Source organism: Melospiza georgiana, chromosome 4, assembly GCF_028018845.1.
Source record: "Melospiza georgiana isolate bMelGeo1 chromosome 4, bMelGeo1.pri, whole genome shotgun sequence".
In the NCBI taxonomy this organism is placed as follows: domain Eukaryota; kingdom Metazoa; phylum Chordata; class Aves; order Passeriformes; family Passerellidae; genus Melospiza; species Melospiza georgiana.
The window spans coordinates 11633987-11651077 of NC_080433.1; the positions used below are offsets into that span (position 1 = coordinate 11633987).

General features: G+C 38.9%; 1 protein-coding gene across 8 annotated transcripts in view; it reads right to left on the minus strand.

Moving 5' to 3' along the window:
* ERC1 (ELKS/RAB6-interacting/CAST family member 1) overlaps positions 1-17091 on the minus strand; it is a 267802-nt gene that overhangs the window by 161296 nt on the left and 89415 nt on the right. For all 8 annotated transcript variants that reach the window (XM_058022071.1, XM_058022067.1, XM_058022070.1 and 5 more), the window contains 3 exons: positions 4117-4254; positions 2396-2536; positions 1157-1297 (listed from right to left, as the gene is read on the minus strand). In XM_058022071.1, coding sequence (XP_057878054.1) covers positions 1157-1297; positions 2396-2536; positions 4117-4254 — 420 coding nt within the window. The remainder of the gene's footprint in view (positions 1-1156; positions 1298-2395; positions 2537-4116; positions 4255-17091) is intronic.

Here is a 17091-nt window from a genome sequence, read left to right on the forward strand (position 1 = left end):
TTTGTAGCCATTAGTTTTAAGGTTAATTATGACAATTTGAAACTTATTTGCAATTGGTAACAGTGCAGAGGTGTAAAAACAAGATTTTAGAAGCTTAAAATGGAGCTGGATTATCTGTCATAATTATTTCTTATTTCGTCTTGAAAATGTCAAACTGCCTGAATAAATATCTGCAATGCATTTAAAAAGTGAAAGCCTTTAAAAATAATTTTTTTGCTTCTGTGCAAGCTACAATAAAACCCACGAAAGAATTGGAAACAGCTGGAAAAGAAGTTATTAAAGAAATATGTAAACTTACTATAGGTATAAAACATATTTAAATGAATGTTAACTATTTTTCTCAAGTAACTGGAAATTACTCCACATAGGTATTGGTAGGCTACCAGTTATTATTTTGGTTGTAGAACTGAAACCATCCTGACCATGACTTAGGTAGATTCTTTGGATGAGGAGATGCTCTAACCATCTCTGGCAAAACTTAGCTACAATAGATTTGTCAACTCATTATCAGCAACACAGGGTGAAACTGCAATTCATGGCAGAGAATTGAAAGATCCTTCAGAAACAGACAGAATGAAGCAGGACAAACATGGGTCTATATATATGCATGCACAGAGTTTCATTTACACTGTTCTCAGGTGCAGTAACACCAACACAACAGGAACTCAATACAGGTCTGAACTGATGACTCAAAATCACACACTTCACAGGTGGCATCTTCTTTTCATTTGTTTTTTGCTTTTTTGCAGGGCCAACCCTGCACCTGAATTTATCACATTAGCTCCTATAAGCATTGATAATTGGTATGTGAAATGTTCAGCTGTTATTTTTTTCAGCTGTCACATCAATTTAATACCACAAGCTGCTACAAGCTGCACTGAAGCAGACTAAGCCCCAAACTCTTAGTACCTGTAAATAAAAAAGCCAACTGCACTGCTACTGCATGTAAGTGAAATCCAAATTTAGCACAAGTGTCTGAAAGTTACTTTCTGATAGGCTTAGCCTGTAATATGATTTGCATGGACACATCTTCATGGTTACCGCTGAAAAGAAATTCAAAGAATTTGCTCTTAAGACCCCAAGTTCTCTTTGCACACATGGGCAATGTGTTTAGAACTGTATGCTTACAACACACATAAACATGCACTAAGATTACCTTCTTCAATTGTGTTTCCATCTTCAAACATTCTTCCTTCTTCTGTTCTAATGCAATCTCCAGTGTCTTGAGTCTTGAATCTTTTTTCAGTCCTGATGAAGCTAATGATGAAGCATGTTCCTTAAGATCCAGTAATGATGTCTAAATTAAAAGATGTGAAATAATTATCAAGTAAGTGCAATAGTTAGTTTCTTTTCTATTTTCCTCCTATTTTTTCACACTATGTTCAGGATCTAATTTAAAACCATTTTTTCAGGTTGTTTGTGTCTCTGACTTAAGACAGCTTGAATTAATTCAGGCTTTCAGGATAAAAATAAAACCTTGTCTAAATTAATTTCAAAATTGTTTTTAAAGATGGACAATTCTGTAAACTGGAACTTGTGCTCCAGTGAGAGTCATGTTTAAGAAAAACTGGTTTTCAATAAAACCATATTTAAAATCAGTTTAAACTCTTAAAACTGTATTTAAGATTAAAATCTTGTGGTTAGAACATTTAGCCACTGAGACAGTTGAAAGCATTTCTGTATATGGTTTCCACAGGGTGAAACTGATTCATGCCACCTTACTACAAAAGATATCTCAACTTCATTCTTTCTATATTATTTTTGTGCTTGCTTTTTTTTTTTCCTGTCAAATGCTGATTTCCATGTAGACAAACCCTTAGTATTCTTTCTGGGTACATATTTTTGTGTTGTTTTACTTTGACTGAGTTTTGAAAAAAGATTGCAAATACACAAGAGAGGAACAGAGAACATTTATATTTCTCCAATATAATTAAGGTAATTTGTCTAGCCAACTGGCTCATTACCAACAATCAACCTAATTAATCAAAAAAATACTCGAGAGTCTAAAGAACTGGCTGTGTTGCTTGCATAAAGGAACAAACATTATCCTCATGCTTTGGCACCCACAGCTGTGATCAATTCTGCTCCTTCCTCCCTACACTGAGACAGGGACAAGCTTGATCCCAGCCTTCCCTGTCTGTCAGCACAGCTCAGTCAATGCCACACTGACCAGCAGCCAGCCACCACTAACAAGATTAACTGCTGCAAACAAGGGGATGGCTGCTATCCCTCAAAAGGTGGTTCTGAAACACTGATGCTTTGCAAATTCTCCAGTGATGTACCAGATCAGCTTTGTTGGAAGACAATTACTATAAAGGAACAGTTTCCTTCAACTCAAACGTAACACAGAGACAACAAATAATTCCATCACAATAGATTCGTGCTGCTGGTCAACCTCTTTCTCTGTGAGATCTCCTTGTAAAATGCTGACTCTCTCTTTCAGGTCCTTAATGTCTTTCTTGTAGTTGTCGATCTCTTCCTGTTTTTCTCGTTCATCTCTGTCACGCTGCTCCTTTAAACGCTCAATGGTCTTTTCCTGACAAAAGAAAGCACTCTGTGAAGGAAATCCCTCTCAGTCAATCCAGCTTCTGAGGTTCCTATCACAACAATTCTGATACACTTGAAATGAGGAGAAGGAGTGTATTGCCATTTCTTTTCTTTGCAGTTGTAAAGATCCTCAAGAAAGAGAGAACTTGGGAAATCTGTGGAATCATTGCTGCGAAATACCAGCACTGTTAATACTGGATTCAATACTGCAAATGTCTGGATATCTGAATGTTCACAGTGCTGTTTCAATCTGATTCTGATCATCAGAATTAATCTAAACTAGGATGTATTACATATTGCTTCCTGATTCATTGAAATCTTATTTTTCTAAAATGTACAGTTAAATCAGGGCTTCTTCAGAGAAGAAGGGGTGTAGTGCCTATGTGACACTGGGATTTATATACAGTAAGAAAAGGCAACAAAATAACTTTTTGGTACACTAGATATCAGTGGAGTTTTAGATATCTTGGATTCTAAAAGGATGCAAGCCAATTCCCCAACCTCAGGGGATTTAACCATAGTTCATAGAGTCTGATAGCCTAAAGGAGCTCCCCTGGGAATCATGCAAAAACATATACAGTTATCCCAAGAAGTTGTGCCACCAAAGAGAATGGGGCAGTCTGTCTCTGAGGCGGTTACCTCCCGAAAACAGAGCATTAAAAACTCCGATTTTCGGGATCATCGCTGCGGTCCCACGCCGGGAGCGCCGCCGTGCCCGCCCCACCGGCGCGTCCTGCAGCGCCCTCTAGCGGGGACGCGCAGCCGAACGGGATCGGGATGGAGAACGGGATGGGGATTGAAAAGGGGGTGGGGAACGAGATCGGCATTGGAAATTGAAAACGGGATGGGGAACGAGATCAGGATTGGAAACGGGAATGGGATGGGGAACAAGACCGGGATTGGAAACGGGAACAGGATTGGAAATGGGAACGGGATGGGGAATGGGAACGGGCACAGGAACTAGATTGGGATCAGAGCAAGGAATGGGGGACGGGATCAGGATTGGAAATGGGAACGGGATTGGGGATTGGGACAGGGATTGGGCACATGAACTGGATTGGGAATTGGATGGGGATTGGGACAGGGATTGGGCACAGGAACTGGATTGGGATCAGGCATGGGATGGGGAACAGGATTGGGATTGGGCAATGGCACAGGATCAGGGAAAGGCATGGGATGAGGAACGGGATCAGGCACGGGAACTGGATCAGGATCGGGAACGGGAACTGGATCAGGATCAGGCACGGGATCGAGACCTGGACCAGGACTGGGCACGGGATTGGGAACTGGATCAGGATCGGGAACGGGAACTGGATCAGGATCAGGCACGGGATCGAGACCTGGATCAGGACTGGGCACAGGATTGGGAACTGGATCAGGATCAGGAACAGGCAGGATCCGGGAAATGGATCCAAAAATGGCGCAGGATCAAGAATGGGCACAGGATGAGGAACAAGCACAGGAATGGGATTGAGATCAGGAACAGTAACTGGATCGGGAACCGCGCCTTGGCACAGCGCAGCAGCGGCCGGATCTCCCCAGGGAACCCGCAGCACTCCCCACGCTCACCTTTTCTGCCAGCGCCTCTTCCAGCGTGGTCAGGGCAGTGTCCGTGTTGGTGGTGTCAGCCTGCAGGGATTTCACCCGATCCTTTAAGCTGCTCATCTGCTTCTCCTTGTCTCGCAGCTGCTCTTGAAGGTTCTCGATCTTGAATAAAACAAATCAATTTTCAGACAACAGCAAGGGAAACCAACCATAATCATCTTAGGGTATATCAAATGGTTAAAATTATTCTTAAAGCAAATGAAGCCTAGTTCTTAGAATCCTGCCTCAAAACACCAGACTCATCAAATAACAACAAGAAATAAGTAAACTTCCCAAGAGTCAGCAATAAATTCAGAGCAAGCAAGTCTGAACAGTATTCACAAGAAGAGCATAAAGAAAAGCTATTATTCCAAACTTCTGAGAATGGTGGGCACTGTGTCATAGAAGGATGACCAGCACATTAACAAAGAAACACATTAAGGAAGGAAAAAAAAATGACAAAAACCTTACTGCATATATAAACTAAGAAAAGCACTTGATAATTAAAAACTGGTGAAGAAGTTTTATTTTAGCCTTGTTTTCTGTGGATATAGGATTTCATCTGTTTAGGAGTTCTGAATACATCTTTTGATATACTCAGAAGACCTAATGCCAACCTCCTTTCATGCATATATACACATCAAAAGAAACAGACACATTAACATGATGATAACATATCAAAAACAAATTTATCAACAAAGGAGTAAAGTGTACACAGATTTCTCAGTTGCCTTCTTGTGTTATTCTGACAAGTTCTTCTTGCATCAGCAAATGCACATTATAAACTAATGAATGACATGTAAGGTACCCAACTCCAAACACTTGCAGCAATACACTTTCAAAGACATTTGCAAGAAATATTGCAACCAGACAACCCCAAAGGCTACCTAGCACCATGTTCATAATGATAAACTAAAGCACTAACTAGCCTTTGGTTTCACCTGTTGGACAGCAGTTAGCAGCTGCTTGGTTACTAGAAATACAGCAACTATATCAGGTTTTACTCTTCAGCCCTGGAAATCAGTTTCTGTGATTACAGAGCAAATGGCTCTGTGACACATGCACCACTACCTTTGCTATCTGTATTGAAATTACATCTGGAACACAGTAGAATGTGGGGATTGATTTAGATTCATCATTTGTTTCTATTAGGAAAGAAGTATCAGACCTCAAAGTTATGCTCAAAACTGAATTTGGGCACAACACTACAAAACAAAATTTAAGGCGACCAAAAAAACCACAACCACAGACATATCATGGCAGTCAGCAATAACTGTAAGAATTGAAAATTCATTTCTTATACACTCATCTCAGTTGTTTAATGCCTTATTAGCACACACTTGGAGCTTCAAAAAGAAGCCCCCTAGTTCTGAAAGGTTCTGGTGCCCACACGCAGGGCTGCCCAGGGAACAGCACGCCCAAGAGTGGCTGCTTTTGACTTCAGCAGCTCCCAGAGCCATCAGCTGTCTAGACAGGCTGGCAGTTTGGAGAGCTAACCATGAAAATACTCTACAAAGGAGGCTGAGTTATTCTTAGACTCCTGTTTACTTCTGGAGGAGAAGCACTCACCAAAGGCTCTGGCTGGCTGAAGAGGGGACAGTGCAGAGCGACTTTCTGCTGGGAGCAAACCACACACCAGGGGCAGCTAAATAATTCTGCTTCAGCACACATTAACGTGCTAACCAAGGTTGCACAAGCCTAGTGTGCATTTTCATGTTTCAATGGCACAGTTTGCTGTGGCCAGAGTAAGGTGACAGCACTGTGTATGACTGCTGCACCCTCTGGTATTAAACACCCAGACAAAAACTGTAATGTGTATAAAGTGTGAACCTGTCTATTCCTTCAGTCTACATGCAAATTTTTCAATCTGGAGCAATGAATGGTGGGGTTTGTTATCACTGAGGGAACAGCAGGTATTCCAAAATATTCCCAGTCATATCTTAGGCACTGCCTAAAAATCCCACTGTAGCTCCAGCTGTGCCTTTTGCAGGGTCAGGTAACTGAAGGACCCGGCCCTTACACTACAGAAAATTGCAACTGGCATTATTGGTCAAAACTGAAATATTTTTGTAATAATAGATGCAAAATTTCCCTATGAAAGCACACTCAACAATAAATTGCCTTTATTCCATTTTTCTCCTAAATGTGCAGTACTATAACAAATAATAAGTAGAGGCTCTCCACAATGATGTAACTTGAAGAACTTGAAGAAGAAAGCATAGTCTCCACTCTGTCCATACAGTTAATTAATGAAGAAATTTGCTCTTATGTCCTTGCAAGTAGTTTGAGAATCCCTCCAAAAAAGAATAGACATTGCATTCCTAAGAACAATAACAAAAAAAGCAATTCTGAACAAATTCTCAAGTAACTAATGAAAATGAAACAGGTAACCAGAACAGGATCTTTTTATTACCCAAGAAAGATGAAATAAACCTTAATGGAATCTCCAAGCCTTGTGGAACACACAGAGGCACAAGGATTGATAAACCTCCTCAGAAATGTTCCAAAAATCTAAGGATATATATTCCTTATACATTCCTTTCATATATATATATATATATATAATGGTATCATATTTCTAAAAAACCCAAAAAATAAAAATGAAAAGTATATACTATTTTTAATAATTAAACAATCTTTTTTTTTCTTGCCATATTTACTTATTTTGCAGGGTAAAGCCAGCAATCTATGGCTAAGTTAGCAACATTATCCTCAGTGTAAAGGTACACAAGGCTACACTGGCATCATCTGCTCTGCACACCGATTTTCCCATCAATAATGATTTACTGGAATATTTTTTCCAACATTACCAGTTGTCAGGCACTATCATGTTTCAACTTGGGTGATTTATTCTTAGTTGTGTGGAACTAATTATTTTGCCTTTGAGGCCTGAAGCACAGAGTAGAGGCAAGAGAAGCTTCCTCTGGCATTCTGCTCCAAAGGCAAGGAAGCATTTTACTTCCTGCAAATACAGACTCAGTGAAAAGCCCATGCAGATGAAATTAAAAACAGCCCAGGGGTTCAAAGGAAACACATCTAGCTAAATATCCATCAAGGCCACTGGATTTCCAGATTCCTCTAGTTAGAGGTTACTAGATACTGTGGATCATGCTCCAGCCAAGAAATTCTTCCATGGAGACAGTGTCCACCCTCCTGCCATGCCCCGGGGCATGAGGAAATTGAACTCTTCAAAACCAATTTCTATTCCATCAGTGACTCCTGAATAAATGAGGTGGGTTTGTGAACTGGTCATTAAAGCCCTTCCACAATCAACTTAACACTTGATAGTACTCCTGCAGAGCAGCACAGATGTGCAGAGGAGCATCTCAGAGCTCTGTTCAGCCTTCCACTCTTTTGATCACAGCTTTCCCCTGGGGGAGCAGCAATGCAAACAGGATCTCAATAATCAGAGGGGTTTCAGAAGGTTTCTGCTCCCATTCCTGTGGCACAGCCATCCAAATAAACAACAACTTCACATAAGCTGTTACTTTTCCAAACAGCTCTTCCTTGGTTTTGTAAAGGCACTATTGGTCTCCTCAGCTCCAGGGCAAATGACCACAAGGAGATGATGGATTATCACCAACCACAGGCAGAAATGTTTCTTTCACATCAAGAATACTAACATGGGGATGAAAGATGCATTTTTGGAAGAGAGAGTGGGTGAGTAAGCAGGCATGTGAGGACAGAACAGCTACAGCTCTGTCTAGGTCAAGCAAGCCACTCCCTTTAATGTAAAATTACTAATATAATAATAAAAATTTGAGAGACTACAGTCATACTTGAACTGCTGGATTCCCACAGTATGTGAGAAGCTGAAAAAGATGGGCTCACATCAAAATCAAAATGACAACATAACAGTTAAAACAGACATGACTGCATAAAAAAATATTTTAAAAAATACTGCTGAGGGGAAAAAGGAAAGAGGTTGGTGAGAGATCACCCTAAGTAGTCAGAGACTGTTCAAGAAAGCTCCATTACTGGATTTAAAATTGTTACTGTATTTCTGAAAGTCATGTTTTGGAGAACATAGTGGAAGTATATAAGCAAATATTACTGGGGAGTTTTCTCAGATTAAGCTCCAGTTTTGTCCATGTCACACTGAAAACCTCACCATTATAATTGTCTTACTATTGCAAATCCTGCAAAAGTACCATTAGAACAGTCCTGCATGAACTACAAAAGTGTGTATTTAATTTAGCAATAACAGATTCTGTGAGTGTAAGAAACAAGGTCTGTCACATGAGTGAATAGCACTCACAGCACTTCACTGAATGATTTCACTGAAAGTAACATTCCTGCTATTAATTTTAAAGGTTAAATTCCCAAGACTAGCAACAATGTGAAGCTTTAGGCAAAGCATGTCTCCTTGCAAGGGTGAGATTTTTAAGTTGTTTTGAAGTTCAGGACAGATCAAACAACTTCCCTTTTTTTCAAAAGATTTTGGCAAATGCAAATCAGAGTTTCTTCCAAAGTTCAGCTGCACTCAGTATGTTGGGTTTTTTTTAACTTTTAGATCCAACCAATTTATATGAATATAATCACATTGTTGTCAATTTATATTCAGAGATTTTTGTTCTTGAACTATCATACTAAAAGCCATTTCAGGGAACATTGGATTAATTTTTATTTTGCTTCCCACTAAACTTTTCTTTTTACTCCTCTTCTACTTCAATGCTTTCCTGGAACATTACTGCCTTTGCAGCATCACACTGGAATCTTGTGCACTTTGGAAATGTCCTGATGTTGTTGACTTTAAAATGGAGGGATTTTGTAACATTTCAAAGTCTTTGAAATTAGCATAAAATTCTACAGAGTTTAGCTTACAAATAAAATACTTCATTGCTATGCAGCTTAGAAAGGACAACAAATTAAGGTTTGTGATGTCTACTTAAAAGCAAAACCTTAATTGTCAAATAAATAAATGGTTCACAAACAGACACCTTGCTACTGCTTCAAAAGGAAGCAACTTGCAGGCAGAGAAAAAAAAAATCTAGGAATTCACTAGAAGGACACTTCATAAGACTAATGCCTTATTCTTGACCTCGCAATCAGGTTGACTTGAGAAAAGGAAGAAGTACTGTGCTGATTCAAGAAATATTAACTTGTACAGACAGTTAATTTTTTGTACCTGTAGTAAAAGAGCAACAAATAATTGACAGTGATCAAACAGACTATTCTCTTTCCATTGCCTTTCTGCACAAGGGTGCTTTTAAAGTATATTTATACCACCCAGAACAACAGTTAATCTATGTTTATGTAAATAAACTCTATTTCTATTTGTTTTCCTTTGTCCTCCATTCTTTTGCATGCCCAGCCAACCTCTAGTAGCACCAGTTTGCTGACAGATCACTGCAAAGCAGAACTAAGAAAAACAGCATAAAGTGAATTATAATTCTACTATCTTCTAAACAGTAAAGGTTTTTACTGTACTGTCACAATCCCTATAACAAGCAGTATTTAAAGCAGATCTTTCAAATCATATTGTCAAAATGTTACTACCATGTTCGCAAACCTTCTCTTCTGCTAATAAATACCTTGAATTTCCTTCAAACCTAGCACAATCCTGTCATTAAAGTTGCTTCTTCTGAAAACTAAGAGAAGTTTTTCTTACAAGCTTCTAAAGATACTCCAGTACAATTCAAACCAGAGGAAAAAAATTAGGAACCCAAGAGTTAAAACTGATTTTTGAGCTGGTAAATGTACTGAAATTCACATTGTCAGGGGAGCCAATGTATATGTTGTTCTTAAGCACTGTCTCAGTTCCAAAGCACTGCCTAGAAAATATTATGCATTAGCAATGACTCACATCCTCAGACAGCTGTAAACCAGTTAAATTTAGTTGTGGAATTGCATCATCCTGAGGAGGTTCAATAATACCAATAGCCTGACCCAGTTAAAAGCAGAGTGTTTGAATCAAAATCCCACCATGGGCTCTGGTCAGTCCAAGGCAGGGTTTGAGCTGAGAGGGAAAGCGAAGCAGATCTTTGCAGCCCACTGACACTGCCTGTGTCTCATACAGGTATCAGTATGAATGGACAATACTTTATGTAAAATGCCATCAAATAACAGAAGTATAAAACCTGATCATAAGAGATTTGACTTGGCAATATTTTGGCCAGTTGATTGTCTACATACGGTTAATTCCATAATCCATTTAAAATTCTGTATCATTTGTTTATCTTAGAGCTCCTCTGAGTGACCCCTTTTGTTGGTATTCATCAGGTAAGAGACTGCAGCCATTATCCACCACCAAGATTTCAACCTCAGCTGTTCATCAAGGCAATTTGTTGGTTCCAACTTGAGTCTGATACTTTCATTCCACAAGTAATTCAAAACAAAACACTGCTATCACATGCACCAAAACAAAACAGTTTAAACTCTGCTGCTCCTCTTCAATGAAATTTAGATATTACTCATTTATTTCATATTTATTAAAATGTCATTGTACTGAGAAACATAATTGAAATCATCTGGTAATTAATTTCCCAATCTAATTTTTAATTTTTAAATCTAATTATGAATAACATCCATTTTGCTGAAATCCTGGCCTGATCACACAGAATAACATCATGCTAATTCTCCTTTCAGCTGTGTCCTGACATTATGAAGCAATCTCTAAGGCTGTGTTTACCAAAGTTTTACTCCTACGACCTACCAAACACAAAAGGATTAAAAACCCAACTATTCTGGGGACATTTACTCACTCCTGTTCCAAGTCTCTGAATAGGCTTTGACAAAAATGTGCACAGATTTGACTTAGGAAAGCTCATTACAGAGAAAACATAAATAGTACAAATCGGAATAATTTCATATTGATGGATCCCAAATGTTCAAAGAAAGAAAAATCAGAAGTACTTTATTGTGCCAGGCTGATAAAGAAGTGGGAAAATTGAACCTAGTAATCATTAAGTTAGAGTTGATATTGTAAGAAGATTTTGTAATAGATAGAGCTGATTTTGTAAGAAGCAGAATAAAACTAACAAGTTGTGACATTACTTTTAGAACATCTCAAGGTTCACAAGGTTTACACTTTAACATTTTAGAAGTGTAAAGTGAAAAAGTTTTTACACTAACAAACTTCTTTGCTTGGATAACCCATGTGCCATATTTCACTGATAATTAGTGTGAAACAAACAGTCCTCGCCCTCTGGCAACTTGATCTCTGTTACTCAGCAATACTGATGATATTTTCCTGACTTGTTTGAGATTCTGGTTCTACACAGAGTAAGGCCACTGCAACACTGATATCTCCTGGTTAGAGACACACAGTACAGTGCTACATATCAACTCACAGCAGAAAAAAAGGTCAAGAAAAGACACAAAGAGAGGAAAGGCTGAACTCCTCAGAGCACTGAGAGAGCCAAGAATGGAAATCAGGGAGCAGAAAAGACCAACCACTGAGGCAGAGCAATGGATAGGTTGGGAACATGGGATTTAATGCTGATTATAAAGGAAATCCTCACAGCAAACTAAACTCCATTTACATTATCATTTAGGCTCACTCAAGCAGAAGGCTGTACAACTTGAACAAAGACTTTAAATTAAATTACGATTCAGCCACTGAATTACTTTGCCCAAATCACTGATTTATTATGATCAAAGATACACTGCAGGGTAAAACTGAGGGAAGACCTCTGGAAAGGAGGGATGCTTCTAATCCCAGCGTACAACACGGCCAGTCAGCTGTGATTGTCCTGCTTCATTCTCTTGGAAAGGATATGGACTGATGAATAGCAAGGGATTAGGAATTCATACAGTAAATAGTAAATATGAGTACGTGTATGTGTGTGTGTATTTTTCAGTATTTAGCTATCACTGCTCTTACAGAATTACTTTAGAACACAATGATAGGTGACTAAATATCAAACTCTACATTAGTTAGTGCTCCATACTCATAAACCCCTAAAAATTTTTAAAACCTAATGTACTAAATTAGTACCATTATTTGCTGGGACCTCTTCATCATGCAGAGGAGCATCCTAAGCAGCAAATGCATGCTGTCCTGAGACAAAGGGAACTTAGTTTCCCTGCTGACTCTATTCCTCGCTGACCAGCTTCCTTACCCTTTGGGTGAAATCACAGATTAGAAAGATGTTAATATATTTGTGCCTTATGATAGTCCTAAAGAATGTATAAATTTGTGCAGAGACCCAACTTTGCAGACTGTTTAGCACAATGGGTTCAAAATTCACTCCTGAATCCAGCAAACTATTGACCTAAACTGCCAAATTACTCTTTCCCTGTTGTAGTGCAGATTCCTAAGCTGACTAACACAATCACTAATGTCTGTTCCAGACACAGCTCAGACAAAACTCCCAGGGGCACAAAACGCCTGGTGACCAAAGCCCTGGAAATTGTGAAGCCTCACAACCCACAGAGCAGTGAAAAGCCATGTGAGGATGAATGAAGTAAGCAACCTCAAAAGTGGCACATGCCCTTGCTTTTCCTGCCTCTTCAATCACGGGGAAGTTTGTGTTTGTCTCGCACAACAGTGAACGCACCAACAAAGCTTATTAGCTTTATCTTGCCAGAAAAACTACACTTTTAACTCATAATGAAGGAAAGGGGCCCCAGAGCTGGCTGGCTTCCCAGATCCCTCCAATAAACCAGAATTACCTATGAGTAATGCCCTGTCTCACCAATCAAGAGGTTATCTCTAGGCCCAAGAAGAACTTAGTATTAAGTGACTTCTTCTCTTTGAAGGATACTAGAAAAGTTCCTTCCATATACATGACAGATTTGCCAAATTTGCTGAGTTGTGGTTTCAGATAATACCAGACACTGCAGTTGAGTTTTCTTGTAACTGAGCTGTTGCTATCAATCTTGTGTGACACTGTTAGAGCAGCGTGCATCAGTTTAAAACCCTTCCTCACCCAGTTGCAGTAGCTGAACTACCTCATTAACCAACCTCATAGGCCTGCTTGCCTTCTTTGTGTGAGCCGACTCATCTACAAGGGTTACTTCAGAAAAAAAAAGCCAATCAAGCACTTTAGTTACTAAAGTCAACAGGCAAGATTCTCTAATAGCATCAATATAAATGGAGAGAGTATTCCTTATATTAGTTCTCAAAATAAGAAACTGACTTGCTATCTTTCACACAGAGCAACATCTGATTTTCTAAAAGAGTATTAGCATACATCTGGAAATATAGGTACATATATAATACAGATGTTTTTATTTTTACTGTGGCACCACAAAATGCTCAACAACAACAAAAAAAGTAATATAGAAATAAAGAAGCACATTCTCCCTTTAAAAATTCTAAATTATAACATAGGCAGGCACAAAACCTTATTTTGAACCCAGTAGGTTTTTCTGCCATAGATGTTGCAGTAGCACTAAAAATTACTGTAACAGCATAAGTAGTATTTTCCTTGGGTAAATTCCTGGAGAACACACTGCCATCTCTACCAGCACCTGCAAACTATGGACTATCTGGAAAATGCTGTCTCAAGATAAGCTTGTAGACCTTTTAGGATCCATATTCTAATCAGAAAAATGTATGTTATTAAATGACTCAAAGGAATCAGACACCAAATCTTTGGGATGTTCCTGAAGCTGCTGTAACAAACTCTGTATGGTAATAAGCTACCTTTAAAACTGAACTAGCAAAGAGCTTAAAAGTGATATGAAGAAACTGTGCTATTCTCCTGCCCTAATATAATCTTGTTAGTTGCATATTCATGGAAGAAAAAAAAAATCCACAACACACCATGCCACCTGAGCTGGGCTGCAATTACTCTGAAAGGTCTTAATGGAATGTCAGAGAACTGGAAAGTCAAAATGGGGGGGTAAGAATCCTACTCTGAATGTGGTCATGGCTCACTGTAAAATGAAAATAAATTCTCTGTTGTGTCCTAATTTTCCACTTGGAAATTAAACAACTAGTCTACCTGGATGTCAGGAATGAAAAACAATCTCACAGGAAAATTGTGCTGAATTTGAACTTACTTAATGAAGCCTTTTCAGTCTTCTTTGGTACTTTCATTGCTACCACAAGTAGTATTTTGAGAGAAATGAGGGATTAAAAACCTTCCTAATTTTTCTTACTATTCTTCTAACTGAAGATAATACTATTGACATTATGAATGTCAATAAAAATCCCACCCCCCATGGCAAAGCAATTCTAAAAGTATACTGGTGAAAAGAGAAGCTACTGTAGCAACTTGGACACAAAGGGTAACCAATAAGCCAGAATAACTTCTAGAAATTTCTAAAAGGCACAAATTTCAATTTTGTCTTGTCCAGTGGTCATCAGCAGGCCTGTGACAGGAAGGTCTGAATGAAACAAAAAGCAGCAGCACAAGAGGTTTGATATCCCTTCAGGGACACAGAGAAACAAGTTCCCCACGGCCCCCCAGGACACATCTTGAGGTCACATCTGTCAGATTTAATAAAGAAGCTGACACAAACCCTGTGGGGACGTTTGGTCTTTTTTGTGGCATTTGAAATCTCTGAACTGGGTTTAGAACCAGCTCAGTGGCATGACCTGAGACCTGGAGTAAAAAGAGCAGAAGTAGAGCTCTGAGAGAGACTTACAGAAACACTCCCCTAATTGGGCTGGGTAAGGCCCTGAGCTCCTGAGCAAACAGGAACTATTTCATCAACTCCAGCTGGGCAGAAAGTGCAGCACATCCACCTTGCCCTCCCTCCCGAGTCTGGGCTGATGAGCTGAGCCTGTGTGCTGCTCCTCCTTAAATGCCCATGATTCAAGCACATTAAAAACAGAGGATAAATGTGGTTACAACAGCCTGGTCAGAGAGTGAAAAAACAGGTTGTGTTTTCTCACAGTAGACTGGTAAGACTTAAAGACTTTTTAAGGAGTTGTAGAAACAATAATAACTAGTTAGTACAATCTGTTTTCTTACTGTTTTTCTGTTCTTCATAAAGACTGTAAGGAAGATGTTTTTGTTAGTTAACCAATCAAGCAGAATGTGTCAAATCTGTCTATAAAAGAGAGAATTTTTTGTATTTAACACACTCCTCCTACAAACCAGCCTTCAAGTGAATTTGTATCATTTCTAACTCAAAAGCAACAGATAAGCTTGCCCACAGGAGTTTTACAGAGGCAAAAAACCATCCAGACTGAAACAGGAGGGCACATGCACACCCACTTTGTAAATGAACATGAGCCCATCTTTGCTGTGCCAGCCTTTGCCCTTTCTGCTGAGTTATTCTCTGTTGAGTTCACACAAATACAAACTCGGGCACACTGCAGGTATCACCAAGCCATTGCCCACAGTGTGGACACTGTGGCACTTTTAAGCACTAAATACCATCATGGGGAGAGCTCAAAGGCAGGTCTCAAAGTCCAGCCTGAATTTCATGAATTCTTAGAAAACCAGATATTCATTAGCTTGGTTGGCAAGTTCAAGGTCACACCTTGGATGAAACTGCCATAAATTGAATTAGGTCTTTGAAAATGCAGTTCCTTCTCTGAGCTCTCTCATCTCCTCAGGGTTGTGGGAGAGGAGGTATCTGAGAAGGTAAACCTACTTCAGAGATGAGGGAATAGAAGGAAAATAAACTTTAAAGTACAAACACTGCACTTCAAAGTTAGGAATACTAAACCAACTATGAGCACCACTGATTTTAAACAACTGAGTTACAGATTTTGTTTGCTGTCCTCCTCTCCTGCCACACAGTATTTCTAATCATTAAGCACAAGATATTTATTCTGATTTCCAAGATTTCTGGGAAGCAGAGGACATTAATCTTCTGTGGAGAAAGGCAATGCTTCTTATTCAAAAGTGCAGGAACATTTGAAACCTTCCCAAATTCTAGCTGAACAAGTCAGCACAGCCACCAAAGAAAAAACTAAATCTGTGTTCTTCCTTTCTCACAGGTCAATTATCACACAGAGCATGGGAAGCTGCCAAAAACACTGCTATGTTCAGACACTAAAACTTGCATTTTATTTGCCTGCAGCTGCACTGCACAAAGAAGGGAGTGTTAACCACCCTCCCCAAGACAAAACACGGCCTACCCCCAAAGCAAGAGGTGATTGATTCCCTGTTGGATTTTTTTTCTTTCAGTGTATTATTACTTATCTTTTGTCCCAAATGCCATTTCCCTAAAATGCTTTGATTGCAAAATATTGATTTTTTTTCTCATTTCTTTTCATCCTTGTTTACCAGCACAGATATACAGATATATCAAAAAGAGTAATGAAGCACCATTTAATGTTTTTCAGGTTCAGATTTCAAATTTGCTCAGCATGGTCCCTATTTTATTTTCAAAGATGTTCTCCCCTGGCCTTCAGTTCTAACAGTTTAAAATGAGATTTTATGCAAGATCCATTTAAAATGAAATGAGAAAAAAAAAATAATCCCAAAGCTCTATAAAACTTAGTTTTTGCATTACATTTTCAGATATAAAGCCAAAGTTTCCAAATTTCTAGCATATGCCCTAATTCTTTTGTCTAAAATAAAGGTACTATCAAGCAGCATCACTGTATGAGGTTAGAACTGGAAAAACTCCAGGATTTAAAATGTGAAGCATCTGGTTTCCTCAGCAACCCAGAAAATCTATTTTGGTGCCTACTGAGTATCAGTGATGATGCCAATTGTCATGTTAATTTTTCAGATCTTTGCTGTTCATAATCTTCTTCTGTGTCATTTAACTGATCTCTGATCAGCCAGTAAACTTCCATTACTTTCTTCACCTTGATTTTTGGATGACTAAAAAGTAGACTTTGCAGCTCACCAGCTTCATTCAGTACAACAAAAATAATGGTTCATAAAGCAAAGCAAGAGGTGGTCTGTGTCAATGAATCCAAATAGAAACCCCCAAAAAAGGGTGCATTTTAAATAATGTTTTGTTTCAACAGAAGCAATTTAGGACAGCAGTAATGGGCACCATGCCAAACAATTCCTTGCCAGTGTCATCAGAAAAGGAGATTGCACATCTAAAACACTCACAGAAAATAAAAAAATCATCAGGTCCAAATACCCATTCAAC